This window comes from Electrona antarctica, assembly GCF_951216825.1.
Source record: "Electrona antarctica genome assembly, chromosome: 15".
Classification (NCBI taxonomy): Eukaryota; Metazoa; Chordata; class Actinopteri; order Myctophiformes; family Myctophidae; genus Electrona; species Electrona antarctica.
Genome location: NC_136796.1, coordinates 37,924,340 through 37,939,468, shown reverse-complemented (window position 1 = coordinate 37,939,468; position 15,129 = coordinate 37,924,340). Strand labels below are relative to the sequence as shown.

At 44.1% G+C, this 15,129-nt stretch overlaps 1 protein-coding gene across 1 annotated transcript in view; it reads left to right on the top strand.

The window, feature by feature from the left end:
• Positions 1 to 15,129, top strand: part of vps50 (VPS50 subunit of EARP/GARPII complex) — a 207,297-nt gene that overhangs the window by 39,528 nt on the left and 152,640 nt on the right. Inside the window, exons 6-9 of the mRNA XM_079523040.1 lie at positions 8,600 to 8,670; positions 9,365 to 9,482; positions 10,073 to 10,108; positions 10,297 to 10,379. Of these exons, the coding sequence (XP_079379166.1) occupies positions 8,600 to 8,670; positions 9,365 to 9,482; positions 10,073 to 10,108; positions 10,297 to 10,379 (308 nt within the window). The remainder of the gene's footprint in view (positions 1 to 8,599; positions 8,671 to 9,364; positions 9,483 to 10,072; positions 10,109 to 10,296; positions 10,380 to 15,129) is intronic.

Here is a 15,129-nt window from a genome sequence, read left to right as displayed (position 1 = left end):
CCACTTTAATCCCATTTTATACTGAAAATAGTCAATCTACAAGCTCACAAACGCGTCCCATTACTGCCCATTTTGAGTTTGTAGATCGGCTATTTTCGAAACATTTTGATAAATCTTCAAAGCATTTCCCTAGCAGAAAATATTTTCATATGGGGGTCTGCAGAATGCATGTCAATTTGGGGGTCCTTGACATGAAAATGTTTGAGAACCACTGGTTTAGAGTTTACAACCCAACCCAAACAAATGCACCATACCCACCACATAACCCCCACCCCACCCGCCATCACCCCCCCCCCCCCCCCCCGCCAAGTTGACTACTGTGAGATAAATAATAAAATACATTCATGAATATTGAAAATATTGAAAATATTGAAAATATGAAAATTTCTGTTCAGTTCAGTACCTCCACAGTATTATTGATTTTTAATGTTTGGAGTTTGGTGTTCCACCATCTTTAGACTTTAGTTTAGGTATTCTTGACTTCACTCAACTTTATTTCTATGTGTGAGGTCCTGTGATTTCTGTGTGCTGCAATCACACACAGATGTGACTGCAGGCAAGGCCATGGAGTCATGCAAAACCACACCCACCTGGGTGAACACAGGTAGGAAAGTGAATTCCCAATGCCTTATATGGGATTGGTGGGGTGGTTCCCTATGGTAATTAGGATGCTAATTAGGATATATGGGGTGTCTACCTATGATAATTTGAACGAACTGGCACACCCCTTCAAGTTACGACGATTTGGATTCATCATCATAAGAACATGCTTACGAACAATTCTGCCTACTTAAGAACGTTTCATGAATCTGACTGGACTTCTCTTAGGAATTCACTTAGGAAGAAATGTAAGAGGAAAAGTTAGGAACTTATTGGCGCATGAGGCCCAATGGACATAAAAAAGACTAACATTGTGATACTAGTCATTGAGCTGCCAATATAGACTGAAGTAATTAAAGCGGCTCATGTTTGCATTTTGATCTGTGTGAGCACCTTTTATCGTCATTACTTTTTGACATCTCCGTTGAGCACCTGCATGTTAGTTCCTCTTTTTTGTCATGTTTGCATGTTTAAAACCAATAATACATCAGTATTCTGATATTAACCTGCAGGCCAGGTGGGCCCCGGGGCCGCCAGTTGCCCATGTATGATATTTTAGAATAATCCCCCAGTGTTGAGCTTCGTAGTACACTGAGACCCCTCGGTGGGCCCCCAAATTATATTAAAAAAAATGCAACTGAATGGCTGGAAAATGGAAATTAAGAGTTTACTTTTAATACTCGGACGGACAGAGCCAGACACAGCCAGGGACACACATAGCTGTCTATAGGAGTGGCTAGCACCACTCAAAAACCATAGGCATCGTCATTCTGCTGCTCTGACCCACCTGTATGTGAACTCTTTACTCTTCCCCTCAAGGACATTCTGACCCCAGCAGCACTCCAGAGCAACGCATTCACACTCAAGGGGTCTGATCAAACTATCTCCGATAGAAGGTTACACAGAGGTTAGAGACGCAGCCAGACTAAAGAGACTTGGCTAATGTTCTTGCGTAATAAGTGACTCTTTGATACAGAGACTATAGACGGCAAGACTAACCGTTCAGGAGAGGAGAAAAACAGCTTTTCTTCTTTTTTTTATCCACAAATGAGTTAATAGCACAGGCAGAATCTTCACATACTAGAGCATGTCTGAAATAAATTTCAGAGCCGAAATCGACATGTAAATATGAAATATATGCTTAAACATGTAGCTAGGTGTAATGTTAAGAGTACACAGAAGTGAACCTTTCAAGCCTGTTTTCTCAACTCGCTGTTTTCTGCAAGACATTACTCTATAAGCCATATCTCCAAGACTGGTGGGTCAAACTAAACAACCAATATGTCAATTTGAAGCTATGATTCCCTGCTTTCATTTATTTGTTTTTAATGATTTGACTTCTGAAAAGAACTCAACTCAGCTATCCGTCATTGATTTGATTAGATTAGTGCATTCCTTTTTCTTAACACCCATGCAAAAACAATCTAAAACTCAATCTCTCCCAGCTACATTGTTGTAATTCTCAAACGGCGGTTTAAGTCAGCTAGGGCTATGTGGCCTGTTTTCCTGAAATTGGTGAAGGAATAATAAGCCTAAAAAATGGATATAGTCTTGATAGAGTCAACAAATAAGAATTCGAGGCTCAACACTTCTCCAAAAGGTCACAATGGATTAGACCAGAGAGGTCGGTTATGTTAAATAGCCAAAGACGGGATGTCACAGGATTAATTGACTGATGTGCAGAGAAGTTGGGAGTCGATTTTTTTTGTGACCTCTTAAACTGTCTGTGTTTTGGAGTTGGAGGGAAAAGCAAAAAGTCATTGACTTGTGTGTAATGAATTCTGATGTAATGACTATTCATCATCACAGAACCAAAGAAAATGCCAAAACAAGATCCAAGCTGATCTTCCAAGTTTAAGGAATGGTTTCAAGTCACAACATCCTTTGCAAAATGATAATAATTGATGTTGTAAATCAAGAGCAAATATTCTGTTCTATTTGATGTGAAATAAAGAATGATGGATGGCACATACTTACGGTATGCCAGGTTCAACATAATTCAGACAAAATTGACTACAAAGAAGACAAAACAATATTTTGGCATTGTCTGGAAATCTCAATATACTGTCAGATAAATCACCCTCATTTTCCCTTTCATTGGGTGGGGTATAATAACTGCCTTATCTGGCTTCTAGTACTGTATGTATCTACTGTACCCTGTTAACACTATTTTCGCCGGGGAAAATGTCAAAATAATGGCGCTAGAGTGCCAGAAGATATGGCAGATTTTACTCTGAAAAGCCCCGCCTTCCGTTCCCCCTCAAAACCGGGAGACATAATATTCCGTTCTTAAGTCTTTCTAGAAGCGTTAATATTCCAAACGAGAGGAATTCTGAAGTCAGGAATAAAGACAGAACTTTCCCCTTCTGGTCAAAACCATGGAGAGCTCTCGAGATTGTGAGTTACGAGCCATTCTTTTGGAGCACACTGCAGAAGGAAAAGCCTTAGCACGGTGTACTTGTACATCAAGCTGCCTCACGCTGCAGAAACAGGAGATAGGCTCCTGCCCTATGGGCCTCATGGCTCGGCAAGGCTTACTTACTTATTAGTCCGACATGCGGGAACAACTGTCGGACTACCGCTCGAACATGCGCTGCTCCTGTTCTTGTGATTATGGTTAGGTTAAGGATAGAGGTAGGTTGTCGGTCTAATGACCGTCGGACCAAAACACGTGTCGGAACTTAGTACTGCACCCTATACTGTACACGTCCTTAGCATAATTTGTGTTAAATGTTGTAACTGAATCCCTAAAAGGGGTGCCGCTGCACTGTGGTTGATGTTACACTTGGACCTCCACAAGGGTGGCCAAGATATGCTCATTGAAATGACTGTTCTATTCTGTCCATTCCAGACAGTTATATGGCTAGAAGTGGCTAATGATTTCCGATAGCTGTGTACTTTAAGTAAGTAAGAAGTAAGTCAGAAAGGCTTATTGTCGGTATTAGCCAGGGTGCAGGAGTCTATCCCCATTTCAATGCACTGGACCTCTGGGAGATGGAATGCTGAGGTGGAGCGCAACACCTACCCTCAGCTCCCAGTACTTACCGCACGACATCGAGCCGTGCTACTCATACACTGAGTTGGCGGCAGTGCCCGGGATCGAACCGATGACCTTGCGGTCGAAAGGCAAGTGCTACCCGGACACAGTAACTTATGTACTTTAACCTCTTTTCTAAGGTTTGTGTCTTGAACCTCAAAGTGCTTCACATTGAGAACGCCGACAGATACTGATGGAAAAAGTCACGTAAATTAATCAGCAGGAAGGAACACCTGAATTCCACCATTTGCAAGCTCAAAATTAATAATGCTCTCAGCCAGAGGAGATGAATATATGTATACATAACAGCACCGGTACTGTGAGTTAAAAGGCCTACCCCTTCTTTACCGTCCTTGTTAACATGGAGACAGTCTAGTATTGAGTGGACAAACGGCTGTAGCTGACATCCGGGACGTGTCGGGAAAGGGAGAGAGAGAGAGAAAGAGAGAGCGCGCCTTGTGGGAGATCGGTGTTGTAATGAATTTGCAGCGAGCAGCCTTCCGACAGCGCTACTGCCTGGGCCAGTCAGTGGCAGTGAGATGAATGGACCTGGTCTGGAGATTCAATTATGTTTTTCACCGGCAGCCATTACCATTCATTGAATGTCTTGCTAACGCCGTTGTCTGCACTCTGCACTCACCTCTGTTGGAACAGGAGTGATAAATTGACCAGTTTGTGGTCATATATATATAGATGAGAAATTGAGAGGGCTGCTTAGTGCAAGGTGTGTGTGTGTGTGCGTGACTGTGTGTGTGTGCGCGCACCAATGTACAAATCCTTTTCGGCTTGCATTTTTATGTGTTTGAGCATGCAAGTGACTTACTGATGGAAGGCTAGAATGTGCTAGTGCTGCTGCTGTGTAGATCTGTGTGTTAGATCGTAAGGCCAAGTGCTCATCCAGCAATACATGAGACCCAGTGCAGAGTCTGCAGACTGCACAGTGCTATATCTGGGGTAGTATAGGATATTACATTCTGATGGATGTGAAATGGAGCTAACATTTTTCCTGTGCCCGGAAACACCTTTCGCGAGATAGGGATATGATTGACCGGTGGTTCCTCCGCACTTCATGTCCAGTGTAACACACTGTGTATTATTGCTGTCAGCTGAGGATACCTTTTTCTATTTTATTTCCATAAGGCTTTTCCGGTGCTGTCAACGGCTACCATACACTCGGAATCGCATTAAGATTAACCCATTTTGGGCGGGAACCCCTTTTGGTGTTTTAAACATTATGTTAAAATGTAGCTATTGAAAAATAGCAGATCTACAAGCTCATAGAGCGCCACCGAGTGGCGCGCTACGAGCTCGTAGGTCTGCTATTTTTGAAAATTCGTGAAAATGTGGTGCAAAGTTCTTTCAGAGCCAACATTTTTAACTCAAATCTTTGCTTCTGGGGGGTCCCTGGAACTACATATTTTCAGATGGCGGTCAGTGGCCAATTACATATAATTCTTGGGGTCCTTGACATGAAATATGGAGCACCACTGATAAAGAAAGGTATTTCAGAAAACTGTCAGAATTTAGAAGACATTTTTTTAATTTCGACGTCAGACCTAAATGGGGTAAAGGGATAATTTTTCTGTTTTGGTTTGCAGTGGTAGGAGTTAACACAAACACTAGTAGTGACATTCATTCATGGAGGCCGCTTGTTCCAACAACATTCAGCAGCTCGGCAGACCAAAAAGGAATAGCAACACATGGCGTAATTTAAGAGTTTTAACCAATAATATGAGAATACAACAACGTTGCGGTGCTACTGATACTTTTTCAGACGCTGTTTGCACTATTTTATTATTGAAGAATAGACTTTTCCTTGATATTTTCTCACAGATGTGTTCACAGTGTGAGATCTTTGCTGGGGACCTGGGGTGCACTGCATTGCCTTGCCCTGAAAGCGGTGGCAACGCTAACATTTCTGTACTGAGAACGCTTCTCAGTTCTTGTCAACTTATCTAGTATACGGCAACCTTCCCCGTGTTTCTTCACTAGTCCGATCCAGAAGAGCACAGTTTGCCGGACACTGCTACAGAGCTGATCATGAGGTTATATCTTCCCTTCTTCTCTGGAATCCTGCCTCAAAGCAGACCAGAGTTAGAAAACTGTTGTTCCCTGATGTCATCGCTAGGGACACATGCATCATTAAGCATGAACTGGGGATGGCAATGAAGGACCGGGAAGTCTGGCGTGGCATTGTGAAATCCATGATCTTGACCGCGGTTGAAAAATGATGATGATTGACACTTAGCCTATAAAATCAGTGGTTTTCAACCAGTGGTCCTGGGACCACCAGTGGTCCTTGACCTTGAGCTGGGGTCCATGTGGTCCCCAGCTAAATGATGGAGAGTTGGTGTGGACTCTTATAGATCTTTAACTAATTGAATGGTCCGTGGCTCAAATGCCAATTGAATAGTGGGCCTCGACATGAAACAGGTTGAAAACCACTGGCCTAAATGTAAGGGTGTATTGTTCCTGAGTTCGGTACTGTTAACAGTCAACTGCCAATCTCTAAAGGCTAAATTATGTTTAATTCTCTGTTTCTCGGTGGAAAATGCACACTCAACGTTCTTCTGTGAGTTAATTTAATTAGCATGGACTCCATTGAGTTATGATTTTATGACCCACTCATCCGTTTCTTGCTGTGATTCATAGATCATCAGATGACTCGGCAGGTCTTTATATTTCCTGGGGATGTTGATACCAACAACAACAAGCACTTTTAGACTTGCAATGCGGCAATGGAACAAAAAAACAACCCCAAGTGTTTCTCCCTTGTGATGGAATAAAACCAATGTAAAATAGATGCTTGGGATCATATGGCCGGTGCCAGTCTTATCAAAGCACCTCAGTTTAACCCATTCTGGGCGGGAACCCCTATTGGTGTTTTAAGCATACTATACTATACTATATATTATACTTTAGCTATTGAAAAATAGCAGATCGAAAAATCGTGAAAATGTGGCACAGATATTTGAATATATATTCTTTCACATCGAACGTTTTAACTCAAATCTTTGCTTCTGGGGGGTGCCTGGAACAACATATTTTCAGATGGGGGGGGTCCGCGGCCAAATACAGATAATTCTGGGGGTCCGTGACATGGAAAGGTTGAGCACCACTGACATAGAAACATAGGTTTTTCAGTTAGGATTTAGAAGCCTTTTTTGTGTTAATCGGCCTCAGGTTTAATTGGGTTTAATAGCCGGTAAGCAGAAGAGCATGACAACCGCATGATAAATGCCCCTTAAGGGAAAACGCTTGTTTATTGAGCTGTTTTGTGCCATTTTTACGACGTCGTCAAAGTGCTGTACCAACAATCAAAGATCATGAGGAACGATTACACTTGAAACGAGCTCTTTTAGCCCCGTTTTTTACGACTTTTTGAGTGGCTGTGTCAACACTCAGGATCATGAGGAACGTTTCGTTTAGGTTTGAATAGAATCTTTTCATCGAGATCTCTCCCTCGTCTCTGCTCAAATGTCCCTTTGTTGGGTGTTATTCATCACCAAAGGAAAATGCAATTCCCCGGCTCGTATTCTGTTGCTAAACAGTTGTCTTTAGATTATGTCACTGTTATATGACGATGCGTACCGCCCGAACACCGCGCCAAACACTTTTCTTCTGCTCGGCAGGGTGCCACTATACCACACAAGGGAGTGAATATCCCTCACCTAAGGCAGTGCAGCTGGCAGCTCGAAAAAAAACGCTGCCTGACAACATCAACGAAACATTTGTTACTCGGTTGCATTTCACGGAAATGTTTTTCCCTTTCTTATTTCACAGAGAGGATGATGTGTGAAATGTCTTGGAATTGTGTGCATTCTCAATAGATCAGGGCCTGTATTATGTCGTTATCTCTCTTTACAAGGTGTTGCAACAGTTCATTGACTGTATTGAATTAATTTATTGTTAATAAAATTAGTATAGATTTTTTGTGGGGAAAATAAATTCAGTTTTTTTTAATCACGAATATAGCAGATCAATAAGTCGTGATGTGCCTCGTTGTTGTGAGTTTGTAGATCATCTATATTCACCATTTTGACGATGTTATTGCATATGGTACAAAATAGGGATTAAGTGGTTAACCAGTCTCGATTTAGTAGATTACAAAAACATCTTAAATTGTTTCGCGTAGATTTGTTGTGCCCAAAAACAATGTGGTTCAAGACGGTGTTGATTTTGGCAGCAAATTTAGATTTTAGTTTAGTCAAAGTCTTTGTAATAAAACATTTAGTTTTAGTCATGTTTTAGTAATCTGAAATGTTTTAGTTTTAGTTGACTAAATATCATCCGATTTTAGTTGACTAAATCGACAGTTGGTTTTTGTCAACAAAAATGCAGTTTGCAGGCCTTGATGGTGTTGTAATGGCAGATTTTACATTTGCACGAGTCGCAGCGCTGCGCGTTGTGCGCTTGTAGATCGGCTATTTTCAGCATTCAACCAAGCATAAAGTGACTTGTATTTTAGTTCTCTCTTCTCCCTAACATGTTAGTCTAGTTTTTATTTGTTGACAAAGTCATAGTTTTCAGCATAGCTTAGTTTTTATTTCGTTTTTATTCAGTTTTCCTCAGTGTAAAACGGTAGTCGTCATAGTTTTAGTCGACGAAATCAACACTGGTTCAAGATTATCCGATGATTTGAAATAGTAATTGGCAGAATAATCATTAGGAAAAGACTCGCTAATTGCAGCCCTGCGTCCACAGCAGGGAGTCATTCAGCTGTGCTTTAATGTTTGCACTGATTTCCTAATTGGATGCCATCAATACAATATCTCACACTGACGCCGGAACATATTAAATACGCCTTCAGCGTGAAACCTCAAAGGTTGTTACTTCCACCATAATGATGACAAAAGCCATTTCAGCACAAATTAGCAAAGAATCCGAACCCACTGTTTGTATCTCACCGTTTGTTGTACATAGACTGGATTTTCAAGGCTAACCAGCACCTTATTTTTTCAGGAGCTGGAGAGAGTGACATCGTTGCAAACCAACTTACAGCTTGCTGCCGTCATCTGCACGAATGCCAGGAGGTACTTGATTCCACTTTGCATGCCAGCATAGAAAATGCAGTTATATATCCCGTTCATCCATCCATGAGTCTCGTTGTGTGTAGTTCAGGGAACACTTTCCATTATGAGTAATTGCTATTCCAAACTTTTGTTTTGATCATTCAGTATAGTCAGCTGAACATTAGTTACTCCTATGCATCACTGCAATCTAACTGTGCAATGAGAGTGACAGTTACTGTACGCCTCGAGCATAGACTCCCATTGTAAGGATGGAATGCCGAAATTCTCTTTCTATCTCACTGACTCTGTACAGCAAATCACAGTGGCCATTTTGCTCCTAGTGTGCTGTGTGAATGCCGTTTGTCATCATCCACACATCGACTCATCCTGCTTCTTGCCCCGTATTACTTTACTTTACTTTATTGTTTTATGATATTGGTATATTAATGAACATTACATAACACATGTAGCGTAAATTCACCGGATGCTAATTTCCATCCGTAGTCCCTGGGCATTGAACACCAAAGAAAACTGACATAACAAGACATGAGAGGACACTCGGGACAGCATACAAAAACATAATCCATTTCAAACACAGTAAAAAAGGGAAAATAAGAAAGGTTAAAACTATTGCTAGGGCCAACTCTACTGTGGACTGAGAGTTGGCCTATACCCTAGCAATAGTTTGATGTGTTGGTTGACATCCTGTGTGCAGGCAGCTGAGCGTGTCCAAGGAGGGCTTCACCGAGGCCAGCTTGGGCTTACTAGCGAACCAGAGGAGACGACAGCTGCTCACAGGCCTGCTCAAGTCTCTGAGGACCATCAAGACCCTGGTACTGTACCCCTTGAATTTGTACAACCGCAGTGTTGATTTCGTCAACTGATACTGATGACGAAAAATGTTAGTCGACTACCTTTTTTTTAACTGACAAACTCAATGGAAACTACATGAAAACTAAGCTATGATGACTAAAACTAAGATTACATATATTGACAATTTCGTCAAACAAATAAAAACTAGGGAAAATATTAGGGAGGGACTAGTGGACAAGAGATCCATACGTAAAAGACAAGTCATTTTACACTTGGTTGCATGCTGAAAATAGACCATCTACAAGCTTGTAGTTTTGGCACCCAAAGGTGCCAAAAGTGTCCTTGTGCATGTCAGTCCAAGGAAAATGAAAAAAGTGTGCGTGTGCCTTCCCCCAACGGGGTAGGGATTTGATACTTGAGAAATACACTCTCACAATGTGTAACGTGTATATGTGTGTGTATGAGAGTCTAGAACCCAGACACACACACACACACACGCACGCACACACGGCACACACGCACTTACAAACAGGCTGTGAAATTCCTGGTGGGCTACTCTTGTAAAATTGTATTTACTTAATACTGTATGTCTTTACTCCTTTCCTTCCAGCAAAGGACAGACGTAAGACTCAGCGAAATGCTTGAGGTATTGTAAACGCACGCACGCACGCACGCACGCACGCACGCACGCACGCACGCACGCACGCACGCACGCACGCACGCACACCTACTCCTTTCTTTCGTTTTGACAATGTCCACGCAAAAGCCTTTGTAGTAAGCGTACAGCACATCAGACTACCCTACTTGACTTCAACCTCCTTGCTGACCCTTTAGGAGGAAGACTACCCCGGTGCAATCCAGCTCTGTCTGGAATGTCAGAAAGCAGCCAGCACCTTCAAGCACTACAGCTGCATCAGGTACTGCAGGGATGGGCAACAAAGACAATGGAGAGGGCCACTATTGTTCCACACTCACTCCAGAGGGCCGCTATTGTTCCACACTCACTCCAGAGGGCCACTATGTTTCCACACTCACTCCAGAGGGCCACTATGTTTCCACACTCACTCCAGAGGGCCACTATGTTTCCACACTCACTCCAGAGGGCCACTATGTTTCCACACTCACTCCAGAGGGCCACTATGTTTCCACACTCACTCCAGAGGGCCACTATTGTTCCACACTCACTCCAGAGGGCCACTATTGTTACACACTCACTCCAGAGGGCCACTATTGTTCCACACTCACTCCAGAGGGCCACTATTGTTCCACACTCACTCCAGAGGGCCACTATTGTTCCACACTCACTCCAGAGGGCCACTATGTTTCCACACTCACTCCAGAGGGCCACTATTGTTCCACACTCACTCCAGAGGGCCACTATTGTTCCACACTCACTCCAGAGGGCCACTATTGTTCCACACTCACTCCAGAGGGACACTATGTTTCCACACTCACTCCAGAGGGCCACTATGTTTCCACACTCACTCCAGAGGGCCACTATGTTTCCACACTCACTCCAGAGGGCCACTATTGTTCCACACTCACTCCAGAGGGCCACTATTGTTCCACACTCACTCCAGAGGGCCACTATTGTTCCACACTCACTCCAGAGGGACACTATGTTTCCACACTCACTCCAGAGGGCCACTATGTTTCCACACTCACTCCAGAGGGCCACTATGTTTCCACACTCACTCCAGAGGGCCACTATTGTTCCACACTCACTCCAGAGGGCCATTATGTTTCCACACTCACTCCAGAGGGCCACTATTGTTCCACACTCACTCCAGAGGGCCACTATTGTTCCACACTCACTCCAGAGGGACACTATGTTTCCACACTCACTCCAGAGGGCCACTATGTTTCCACACTCACTCCAGAGGGCCACTATGTTTCCACACTCACTCCAGAGGGCCACTATTGTTCCACACTCACTCCAGAGGGCCATTATGTTTCCACACTCACTCCAGAGGGCCACTATTGTTCCACACTCACTCCAGAGGGCCACTATGTTTCCACACTCACTCCAGAGGGCCACTATGTTTCCACACTCACTCCAGAGGGCCACTGTCGTAGCAAAAATAGCTGATCTACAAGCTCAAAACTTGCTTGTAGATCTGCTATTTTCAGTGTAAAATCTGTCACTACGACGGCATCAAGGCCAGCCAAAATACCATTTAGTCGACTAAAGCTAGACTAACACTAAGACATTCCATGTGACTAAAACTAAATTAAAACTATTCAAGAGACTATGACTAAAACTGAAAATCAAAATTTTAAATCAACACTGCCTCCGGGTGTGAGCGGATCTCAGGCTTACCTCTAGTCCTCTATTATGCACACTTTAGTGGATCTTTTCTGTTTTCAAATGGCTTTGTTTGTGAAAATGCATCAAGGACTGAAGCAGTTCTCCTTGAACATTTTTTGTTTCTGTCTGACTTATTTCTTTCTGTCCCCCGGGTGAAAAGCTTTTAGGCTAATTTAATTTGGATTTTCTTTTATATTGCTTATTCATTGGTTTATTAAGTGCTAGCCTAAAACCAATACTCGTGGGGGCCGACCTGTGTGTGTGTGTGTGTGTGTGTGTGTGTGTGTGTGTGTGTGTGTGTGTGTGTGTGTGTGTGTGTGTGTGTGTGTGTGTGTGTGTGTGTGTGTGTGTGTGTGTGTGTGTGTGTGTGTGTGTGTGTGTGTGTGTGTGTGTGTGTGTGTGTGTGTGTGTGTGTGGGGTAAAGTAAAAACATACTTCAAATATGTTTTATTCCAAAGGAGACGGTTTCATACTAAATGCATCACCCTGCACTCATTAGCTAACCTGAGTCACATCAGTCAGACAGGATGATTATTACTGTGCAGGCTTTCTTCTGACACAGAGAGAAACCAATCTATGTTTTACAATCGTTTATATAGACATAAATTCCCTTGCAGGCGCAGGAGACCAAACTATTCAAGCGTTATAGAAATTTTCAAATTACTTTTCAAGAGAGTCAAGGAGTCAAGGAAAATTGGACAGAGGTCGTAGCAAAGGGTCAAAAGACCAATTATTCAAGCGTTACAGAATTTCCAAATCAAATTGGCTGACAATATTAGTGGGAGGGGCCTATGTAAGCGACTGCGGCAACCACACTTTGCAATTTTTCTAAATTGCGACTTTTCTAGTTATCCATTGATATGGAGTTCGTCCCCCCTTTGCTTGCTACTATAACATGTTCCAGTGTCTGGGATGGGATTTTGTTTGTTTTTACTAGTTGGAACATTGCTGCTGCAATTAGCTTCCTTTCAGCCAGAGAGGAGCATTGTTAGTGAGGTCGGACATTTCATGTTGGACCATTAGGCTCGCCTTTGGTGTTCCATTTCATTCCAAAGGTGTTTAATAGGGTTAAGGTCAGGGCTCTGTGCACTGCAGACCAGTCAACGTATTGCTCAGTCATCTAGACAAACCATTTTCTGTATGGGGGAGCATGTGGGGGATTAGGCTTGGCTCTCATTTGGTGTTCCTATTAATTCCAAAGGTATTTGATGTGGTCACGGTAAGGGTTCTGCAGGCCAGTTTGATTCTCAGGGCGAAGGCATGCATTTGGTGTAGACGGTTGTAACAGTTTTATTGGAAATAGAGGATTTAAGGGGTCCCATTCATTGGAACAAAGGGCACTAATTAGAAAGGGGGTATACTGACTTACCCCACCCGTCCTTCCTCTTCGATGTCTCCCTTTTGACTGATACCTGTCCATTCAAACTCTAGACAAGCCCGCCCCAAAGTTATTAGCGCAGCCGCGCCCGGCAGCCGGCGAAAACCCTGCGGGCCGCAATTGGCCCGTGGGCCGCCAGTTGAATATCCCTGCACTATAGAGCGTCGCAGTCCCGCCTCCTACCCTGGACCAGGAAATTATTCTCCGTTCATTTTCCTCATAGACATTTCTTAAAGTATTTATTTAAAGACGGTTACGCCGCGGACAAAGCCAACTCGAGTCGTGACAACTCATGACAACACAAACAATATTTTGGACCAAACAAATAATTAGAAAGAAGAAAAAAACGGCAGGTTACAACACTTTTTTTGTTGTTTTTCTTCTTTGTAATTATTTGTTTGGTCCAAAATATTGAGGAAAATGAACGGAGAATCATTTCCTGGTCCAGGGTAGGAGGCGGGACTGCGACGCTCTATAGACTGTCTACATAAAATGCTATCCAAGTTACCCACGTTTAGCCTTTGCATACACGCCTGTAAGGTTGTCGAGGCTAGGGCAAGTGCTAAGGGCTAAAATGGAGTCTGAAGAGGTGGGTTTTCAGACTACGGTGGCAGATTGGGAGTGAGTCTTCAGTTCTGATTGCTATGGGAAGTGGATTCCATAGTTTTGGAGGCAGAAGGGAGAAGAGTTTGTGACGCTCCTCGTCTATATCCATCCACACTTCCCAAGACTAAACATTTTCAGACCATCTCCCAATATGTGATTTGTAAAATGTTGGGAAACATCGTTATTAATTAAGCGGTGGAGCCGCAGCGAGAATTATTATCATGAGGATCGGATTGGCACTTTTTGGTGCCCCCTTGAGCCCCTCATATCACTTCACTAGCATAGCAAGCCTGCTGCGTTGTGACTGCTTCGGTCATGTCATTCACACCAAGGCCATCTCTGCTTCTTCTTCTTTCGTGTATCGTCGTCATATGTCCAGCTCAGTGTCAGAAAGCCACGCCATTTTCTCTGGTCCCACATGGAAGAGGCCAGCCTCTGAAGGAGGTCTGTACAGAGGACAGGTGGCAATTATGTGGTCGGCAGTCTGCTCAGGCTCGCCACACTCACATGCTGCGCTGTCTGCCAGGCCCCACTCCTTCATAAACGATCCGAAGCGTCCGACCCCAGTACGGAGGCGGTTTAACAGGGTCCAGTGTCGGCGTGGTAGGTATTCTCCTTCGACTCCGTCTCCCGGGTCTTGGGTGTAGTAGTGCAGGCGTGTGGGCTCGGCCGACTCCCATTCCCGCTTCCAGGTGGTTGCCAGCCATGCCCTTGTCGACAGGTCCTCAGGGATGGAACCAAGCATGTCTTGTGCTCTCCTGTTATAGGGGTGGCGGGACTTGAGTCTATTTGGGGGCGCTGCCTTTGTTGTTATCTCATGCAGGATATGCCAGTCGTTTTCCTTGGCTTTCCTTGCAAGAGCGAGGGTTGCAGCCTCTCGTCGAAGGCCGGCGGGGGCAATTCCTGCTAGGACTGGCAGGTAGTGCACAGGGGTCGGCTTCAGGCAGCCAATCACGATCCGAAGGGCATTGTTGATGACAGGGTCAACCTTCCTCACGTGTGGGCTTCTACTCCAGACTGGAGCACAGTACTCTGCAGCAGAGAACACCAGGGCTTGTGTGGAAATCCGTAGTGTCCTGGCGGAGGCTCCCCAAGTTGTGCCAGCGAGGCGGCGGATAAGCGAGACCCTTGATGATACTTTGGCCCTTACTTCCTGCAGGTGTTGTTTGTAAGACAGTGTCCTGTCCAGCCGAACCCCAAGGTACTTGGGGGCTAGTTGGTGCTCTAGGCGCTTGTTGTCAACAGACACCGACAGTTCCCTCTTTGCCTCTCTGTTGCACAGATGGTATGCGGCCGACACTGTCTTCCCGGTGCTGAGCTGCAGACGCCACTTGCGCAAGTAGTCGGCCAAGGTGCTCATGTCCAGGTTAAGACC